Raw genomic sequence first — 8,100 nt, 5'->3', positions numbered from 1 at the left:
GTATCGAAGGCCTTCCTGAAGTCTAAGTATACGCCATCCACCCCTACTCCTGTGTCCAGGCGTTTCGTAACCTGGTCATAAAAAGAGACTAGATTAGTCAGGCATGATCTACCTGCTATGAACCTGTGCTGGTTTCCCCTCAGCATAATTTGTCCTGCCGGGCTGTTGCAAATGTGAGCCTGGATAATTTTTTCAAAGACTTTGCCAAGGATGGAGGTGAGCCCAGTCCTCAAGGGCCCGCCCCGTCCGCTATGAGCGTTCAAATATTAACGCCAGTGGCTGTGCAAGGACGTCAGCCAGTACCTTCAGTACCCTTGGATGGAGCTCATCCGGGCCTGCCGACTTAAAGGCATCCAGTTCTTCCAAGTGACTCTGCACCATCTCAGGGTCTATGCATGGTAGTCTGGCGTCTTGCTGCTGCCTCTCTACCATCCCAGTGAGAGACTTGTCTTGCCCCTCACTTAGGAACACTGAGGCAAAGAACTTGTTGAGGAGTTCAGCCTTGTCCCCCCCTGTCCATCACCAATTGCTTCTGCCCATTTAGTAGGGGTCCTATTTCTCCCTGGGCCTTCCTTTTACTCCCTATATATCTAAAAAAACAACTTCTTGTTATCCTTTACTTGTTTATTATTTTAGTTCCTGCACTGTTAGCTGCAGTAACAGTTTAAGCCTATTATGGAATTTACTCAGTTAGAAGGTGAGGTTCCCCCCCACCCTTTTAACATCAAGTGGGGAAAGCTTCTCACTTTACAATTGAGCATGGGGGCTGGGGGAAGCAGCTGCTGTGGCTCTGGCCCCAAACTGCCAGAGTTGGAGCCAAAGTTGCAGCTGTCACCTGCTCCCCCGCACACCCTGACACCCCTCCCCCCCCAATGTCTCCCTCGCCCTTCACTGTACTCTTCCTTACCTTAGATACATACTGGCAGGCTCCATCCCTGCGGCAACCTGTGGCATGGAGCATGGCTTCACGCTGGCCCCATAGCAGCCATTGCAGGGTGCTGGCACTGTTGCTGCTGGGCTGGGCTGGGCTGGAACGATGGTGCCAGTTCCGTGCTGCTGTTAGGAAGCCGAACTGGAGCTATGCTCCAAATCACTTCAAAAACTGGTGGGTGGGGGAGGAGGGAACTGCAATATAGAAGGTAATAAGCTGTTTATTAGCAAGTCCCTGCTGCAGAATGGTGCTGTGAGTCTGGTTCTTCTAAAAAAAATTGAAAAGTCCTAGCATGAAAAGCTTGCATTCAAAACCTGTTCAAATTGTGAAAGTTATCACTGGCTGCGCATACCGTAGCCACCCTTCCCAGCACTGCTGCTGCCTGTTCTGCCCCTGGCTGCCCCAGGCACAGCCTGGGTCCAGCCCCCCTGCTGGGAAGAGGCCAGTACAGCCTCCATCCCCAATGCGCAACAGCAGCCTGCCCTTGCCCCATGCACAGATCCGGGGGCACATGCCTCCCTCAGAAGTGCGCACATTGGCAGGAGCCACCCTTCCCCCACACCCCCCAAAAGAGCTGCAGCTCGATCCCGTGCCCTGCCTTGCCCCAGCTGTGCAGCGCCCGCCCCAGCCCCACTCCCTCTAGCATTGTGGGGACCTCGATCTCCCCCCACCCACACCCCTTCCCTCCCCTGTGTCCCTTCCCCCCCACAGACTTACCGGCCAGGTGCTGCTCTCCAGGCTTCCGGACTGCATTCCTGACCTCATGCATGCTGCAGCTGTGCACATTCATGCAGCCTTTATTGGCAATATTATCGGCCACATCAGCCAAAAAAAGCCCGTTGCCAATAATGTCAATTTTTCCTTTATCGGTGCTGATACGATATGGACCGATGTATCGGTGTACCTCTAGAGGTGACTAGTGGAGTTTTCCAGGAGACTGATTTTTGCTTAATATTTTCTTAATGTTTTTACAAATGTTAGGCACATGCTGATGAAATCTGTTGATGATGTGAAAGTGGGAGGCATTGTCTATACAGATTATCTATAAATGTCGGATTTGTTCAGTTTTGGGGATGAATACATAGTTGCATTTCAAATTAACTACCTTGGATATAGGCTCTATTTCTGCGTAAAGGAATGAAGTATAATGATATTCCATGTAATTAAAGGAACCTACTGGCTGTTGAAAGCCACTGGTTACATATAGTTCTGTTTTAAAAAATTATATTATTGCAATAGAACTTTAGACAGTCTTGCCTTTAATCTATATTTAGTATTTACGTATAGCAAAAATAATTTATCATAAAAGCTTCATGTGTCATTGCTCCTTTTTAGATAGGTAAAATCGAAAACTTCAGAGCCTTTGGGCATGCGAATAATCACCTGTCAAGATTCACTTCATAAATGTGAAGCTGACTGGGTTTTTTTTTTTTTCTGGAATGCTCATAAGGTGTCTTAACAGCAGTGACAGGCCTAGTGGAAGCTTTTATTTGTAGTTCAGTTATAATAGCAAATGATGCTAATGGCTTTATTTGGTATTAGGCTATGGAGATTCATTTACAAAGTAGACTTATCCTGCTCCTGCTAGACACTGTAGAAAGAGTAAGTCAATGGCAATCTGGAGAAGTTTCTGTGATGCAAAGGAAAAATTCATTTTGCTGATGTACCTTATGTAAGGAAAGCTAGCTATTCCCTTCGCTAACACTTTCAGAGCTGAAGAAAAGCATTGTGGGGTGGAAGGAACATGACAGCAAAGCTGTCACATTTCTTTTAATTTGCCTAAAAGAAGTGGCAACCATTAAGACTTAATAGAAATCTTCTTACAAGTATAGTGGAGGGCAGGCATAGGAAAACTTTAAAAACTTGGTGTTGCATCTTTGAGGGGGGGAAAATCCATATTCTTTCTTTTCCTAGTTGCCAGTGTCATCAATAAGACTTCTTCCCCCCCCCCCCCCAGTGCAATAAGTATAAGTAATTATTGAACACAAATCTTATTTTACTCGCATTTAATAACTTAATCCAAACTGTAGTCGTATTCCTTGTGACCATGTTGATATAAAATATATGTTCCCCCCCACAAAGTTTAACCACATTACTTTATACATTCTGGACTGCAACAACTTTAAAAAATGGGTTTGGGACAAAATTGGTAAGATTTACTTCATTTGTATAAAAGTTAGACAAAAATGATAGCTCTGACTAAAAATTCCGAGGAAAAATCAAATTATCTGATATGAATGGGCATAAAAATGTTTGTCGAAGTTCAGAATAACAGCTTTGCAAGTCTATAAAAAAACTTGTAGTCAATTAATAGCCAGCTACTAGAAATACTTTATCAGCATGGTGTGCAGGCCGCCTCCCGATCTCGTCCATGTCACCATGTGCGAGCCGGGAGCGATATGCGGACCCATTTTTGCGCACGCAGGCTGTGGCCAGCAGCCTGGGCACGCGGGGTCGAAGAAGACCGGTGGCGAGCTAGAATTAGTTACGGATGCGTAATGGTTGATTAAAAGATTGTTTGCTTATACCAAAGATGGTCATGGTGTAGGCTGGACAGTTTTCCAGGCTCAGCTCCGCTTAAATCTTCGCTAGAGGACTCCGACAATTGACCCCGGAATGGTTGAAGCTCCGCGGGTTCGGCTCGGTAATTGGCCCCGGAGTGGTTGAAGCTCCGCGGGTTCGGTAGTTTCAAAGGAAAGGGATACGTCTTAGGATTGCACTCGGCGACGGGGAGAGGCTAGAGGCCGTTTGGCCCGCGGAGTGGTTGAAGTTCCGTGGGTTCGGTAAATAGGCCCTCTATTGCCCTCTTAAGGAGAAGAAAAAGCTGGGTTCGAGGGGATTAGCAGCGCTTAGAAATCTTCACGCTCTTTCTCCCAAACTCCAATTGCTTTCTCTCTCTCTCCAACTTGGGCGGAAACCACCCAAGCTCTTTATACGGCTAGCAAACCAATCGCTAGCCGCCACGTGTGCCTATATTAAGATCGGCCAATAATGTGGTGCAAATCTTAATACAAATGGCGGGAACTCCTTTGCACCGTGCATCACCATGATGCAAAAGAAATGCACCATGCAAAGAAGGCTATAAACGGAGGGAAATACTCTTTTGCATGCAGGTTCTTCTATTGCAAAAGAAAACTCCACCGTGTAAAGAAGCTGCAATTTGGTGGGAACATAATTTAGCGGTGCCGAAGCACACAAAAACAAAAAACCACAACTTTGGGTTGTGACACATGGCATGTGTGTACTCTTGTTTAAGTGATAGAAGAGGTTACTTAAGGAACGTTCATAATTTGTTAAATGCATAAAGAATGTTTTAGAGTCCCTATTTCCTCTGATTCTCGTATAATAGAGGAAAACGTGATTCTGAAAAGTTACCTACCATGTTGGGACTTAAATCCGCCCCAGGATCCTAAAATCTGGATCATGGGGCTACTCATGGGGTCAGTCCAGACTACAAGCAGCCTCCTGGACTGCGTCTGGGGCAAGTGGCAGCATTTAGGAAACACCCGGGGGGGGCAGGGTGAGGATTGGTAACTGTTGCCCATCAGGGATCCATTGCTGGGAGCTATTCCAGGAGGCACATGAGTCAGAAGAAATAGCTCTACAGGCTAGATCTGGTCCCTGGATTATATATTTGATACCCCTGTCACAGAAACTCCCAACCACATGAATTATTGTAGTCCCCTACTTAGGCATATATAACGCTGCTGTTAATTATGGTTTCTTTTGTATACAGATTTAGAATCTGATTTGCATCTTTAGTACTGATTTGATGAGCAACATACTAGCTTATTTTATTTTCCTTTCTCTTTGACCTCTTATTCCTGGCTTACCTGGAGCAGTTTATGGTCCTACGAGCATCTTTGTTTCATGTTATCATTATTACCATATTTATTTGAATACAAACCGAGTCCTCTGCATTCAATATAGGTGGAGGGGGGAGGAGATTTGAGTGCAAGGGGGGATAGTCAGCTGCTGCTCCCCCACACCTCAATGCACGTCTGTCCCACGCTGCCTCTGCACCCCTCCCAACCCCAGTTACTGTCCTCCATTGTGGTAGTGCCGTGCATGTGTGTTGGGTAGTGGCAGCAGCTCCAGCTCTGAACCCATCCTAGGGCGGGGGCATGGGGCTGCCACTTCTGCAGCTGCTGCTGCCTGATCAGGCAGGAGCCCAGAGCTAGAGCAGCAGTAGAGAGTAAGCAGCTGCAGAGGGGCAGGCAGCAGCACCGGGTAGGGAGGACAGGGGGTGGGGGGTACATGCACCGGGGGGGAGGGGGGGCTGGAGGGCAAGGGCAGATGTTGACTCCTGGCTTCACCTGCCCCCCCGGCACTGCTTTCCCTGCTGTAGCCGGGGGGGGATGAATTTAAAATGACTTTCCAATAATTATGATTCTATACATGGAAAGTTATAACAAATTAATACGTTTTTTTCATGTAAAGAATCTAATTATTGGGGGGCTGGGTTGTCCTTACCCAAATGCAGGATAACTTTGAATTTAATATGGTCTTTTTTTTTTTTTAGTTCCCATGATATATTTTACTTTACAAGCCAAATCAATAGATCCTAAAAGAGGATATAAAACATTAGAGTGGTTACTAATTAGCCATGGTATTTTTTTTTTTAAATAAATTAATTTTGAGATATGAAGTTAGGTTATAAAGCTGAATATTTCATTATGATCTCTCTCTTGCAGATCTATGAATAAAATGTGGTCATCAGTAGGTATTTGATGCTGAACTTGGATCTATTTCAAAACTTCTACCTTCTCTCACCTATTTGAAAAACCTGAGTATTTGACTTGAAACAATAGCTTAAATGCCAAAGTGTAATACTCATATTAAGTGGGCAGTGGGGAAGCAGCCTGATTTTGGTAATCCCATTGTATTTATTATAATCATTATATTTTTGTAGAAAAATTACTGAAGTTTCGATTGCTACCCTGATGCTGTAAATCTGCAATAAAAGTGGCAATGTCGAGGGTCCCCACGCCTCCACCACCTGGAGAGATGTCCAGTGGACCCGTAGCTGAAAGCTGGTGTTATACACAGGTAAATTGGACAAACTGCAGTGACTGGGCTTTTCCTATTAGAGGATCTGTCTGTCAGAATACATTTTTCTCAAAACCAAACAGAACTTTGTTGACAGTCTCATAGGTAGAGGGTAATTTATGTAAAAAAAATGAATTACAAATTAAGTAACTATATTGCATTTGTACTGATTTTTTTTTTCATATATCTTTTGTTCAGGTTAAAGTAGTAAAATTTTCCTACATGTGGACCATTAATAACTTCAGCTTTTGCCGAGAAGAAATGGGTGAAGTTTTAAAGAGTTCTACCTTTTCATCAGGGCCAAATGATAAAATGAAGTGGTAAGGTGGTTGTGCTTTCAACTTTGTATTGTCAGTTCTTTGTGGCTGCTTTAAATTTGTGTTTTAAAGTTCAGTAACAAATTTAATTGTTAAACACTGAATCCAAGAAGCCTTTTCTAAAGGCTTATAATAAAAAGAGTGTTTTTAGAATGGTATGGTTTCTTAATTTTATTCTGTGTCTGGTTTTAAAGTTTAAATCTTTTAAATCTGTGCCTATCTTCCTTTTTTTCAGGTGCCTGAGAGTAAACCCAAAAGGTTTAGATGATGAAAGCAAAGACTACCTGTCATTATATTTGCTTCTAGTCAGTTGTCCAAAAAGTGAAGTCAGAGCAAAATTTAAATTTTCCCTTCTGAATGCTAAAAGAGAAGAAACAAAAGCAATGGGTAAGTATAATCAGAGTTAGCCTAAGCCAGTAAGGAAATCCTAAAGAAATTAAACTCTAAAATGAACTTGTTTTAAGACTAGAAACATTTTTAATGCAGAGTTAAGCTTTTAAGTGTTTGTATAAAATACTCATAGGATTAGCATTAAAATAAAATAAAGAAGTTTCCACACCATTCTGAACATTGAGCTATGCTAATTCTGTTAAACAGCATAAATCACAGCACAATGCTTATGGCTGCCACTGTAGATCCAGTTGTATTGTCTCCTGGCTCTTGCAGTAGGTTCTGTTGTGCATAATGTTACTACAGTGTTTTGCTTTTTAGTTTTTCTTCTTTTTAATAACAATTGTATTTGCTTCTTGTTGATTGAAGTGGCATGCGCTAATGCACACCGATTTGATCTCAGCAGTTAATTTGTTAAGCTAAAATGGGCATTTTATTGGCAGCTCTTTACATGGCCAGAGAGAAACTCTGAATTTTCTCCCCTTTCAAGTTGCAGCATAAGATTGAATCGGACCCAAAACATTTTGGGAGGTTTATTTTATTTTCACCTTGCTTTATGAGTCTTTACTCTTTGTGTTTTCAAACACTCTTCCACAACCATGTTCAGGATTGGAAGCCTTTTTTTTTAATGGAAATGTAGAATCTAATGGAATTATGAGATTGTAGGACCTGGAGCTTATAACAAAAACACTAAACATAATGAGATTCTGTGCTCTGCAGCAATAAGTGCAGTTAATAAGTGTTCAAAGTGTTTTGAATGGCTCCTGAATCACTTTAATCCTGATCCTGCAGACATATATAAGTGAGATTTTGCATAGATGAGTAGTCATGATGAAAAAATATGCTCGACCCTTCTTTCACATGTAAATAGCAATAAGAAAGACTGAGTTCAGTAAATCTACAACACCCTTGATATGATATACCTCCTCATACTTACTCTAATATAAAATGACCGTGAATATAAAATGACCTCCCCAATAATTAGATTCTGTATATGGAAAACTTATAAATGTGTTCTAATTGTCCAGGTATAGAATCTAAAGTACTGGGAGTTGTCTTGAATCCTCCCTGCCTTACTGCTACAGCAGGGAAAGCAGTGACTGGGGGGGCAAGGAAAGTGGGGGGGCAGGTCAGGTGGCTCCTTTTTCATCTGCCTTGCCCACTTTCCCCTGCAGCCTTCTTGCCACCTGCACCCCTCCGCCCCCAGCCTCCCCCCCCCCCCCCCCCCCCCCCAGTCTCTGCTTCTTCCCCTTCCCCCCAACTCACCCCAGTTTCTGCCTCTTCTCCTTTTCCTCCCCCTTACTGTCTGATGCTACTCAGAGATGCTACCTGGGCTGCTCCATCCTGGAGCACAGCCCATAGAAGCCCTTGCTTGGCCATGTAGCAGTGCCAGTGCTGCTGATTGGCTGGGGG

General features: G+C 43.6%; 1 protein-coding gene across 2 annotated transcripts in view; it reads left to right on the top strand.

The window, feature by feature from the left end:
* SPOPL (speckle type BTB/POZ protein like) overlaps positions 1 to 8,100 on the top strand; it is a 53,908-nt gene that overhangs the window by 18,793 nt on the left and 27,015 nt on the right. For both annotated transcript variants that reach the window (XM_025214563.1, XM_006032831.3), the window contains exons 2-4: positions 5,844 to 5,980; positions 6,179 to 6,300; positions 6,533 to 6,684. In XM_025214563.1, coding sequence (XP_025070348.1) covers positions 5,903 to 5,980; positions 6,179 to 6,300; positions 6,533 to 6,684 — 352 coding nt within the window. In that variant the 5' untranslated portion in view covers positions 5,844 to 5,902. The remainder of the gene's footprint in view (positions 1 to 5,843; positions 5,981 to 6,178; positions 6,301 to 6,532; positions 6,685 to 8,100) is intronic.

Source organism: Alligator sinensis, unplaced genomic scaffold, assembly GCF_000455745.1.
Source record: "Alligator sinensis unplaced genomic scaffold, ASM45574v1 scaffold1176_1, whole genome shotgun sequence".
In the NCBI taxonomy this organism is placed as follows: domain Eukaryota; kingdom Metazoa; phylum Chordata; order Crocodylia; family Alligatoridae; genus Alligator; species Alligator sinensis.
The sequence above is the reverse complement of the archived record's forward strand: the minus strand, read 5'-3'. Positions and strand labels throughout refer to the sequence as shown.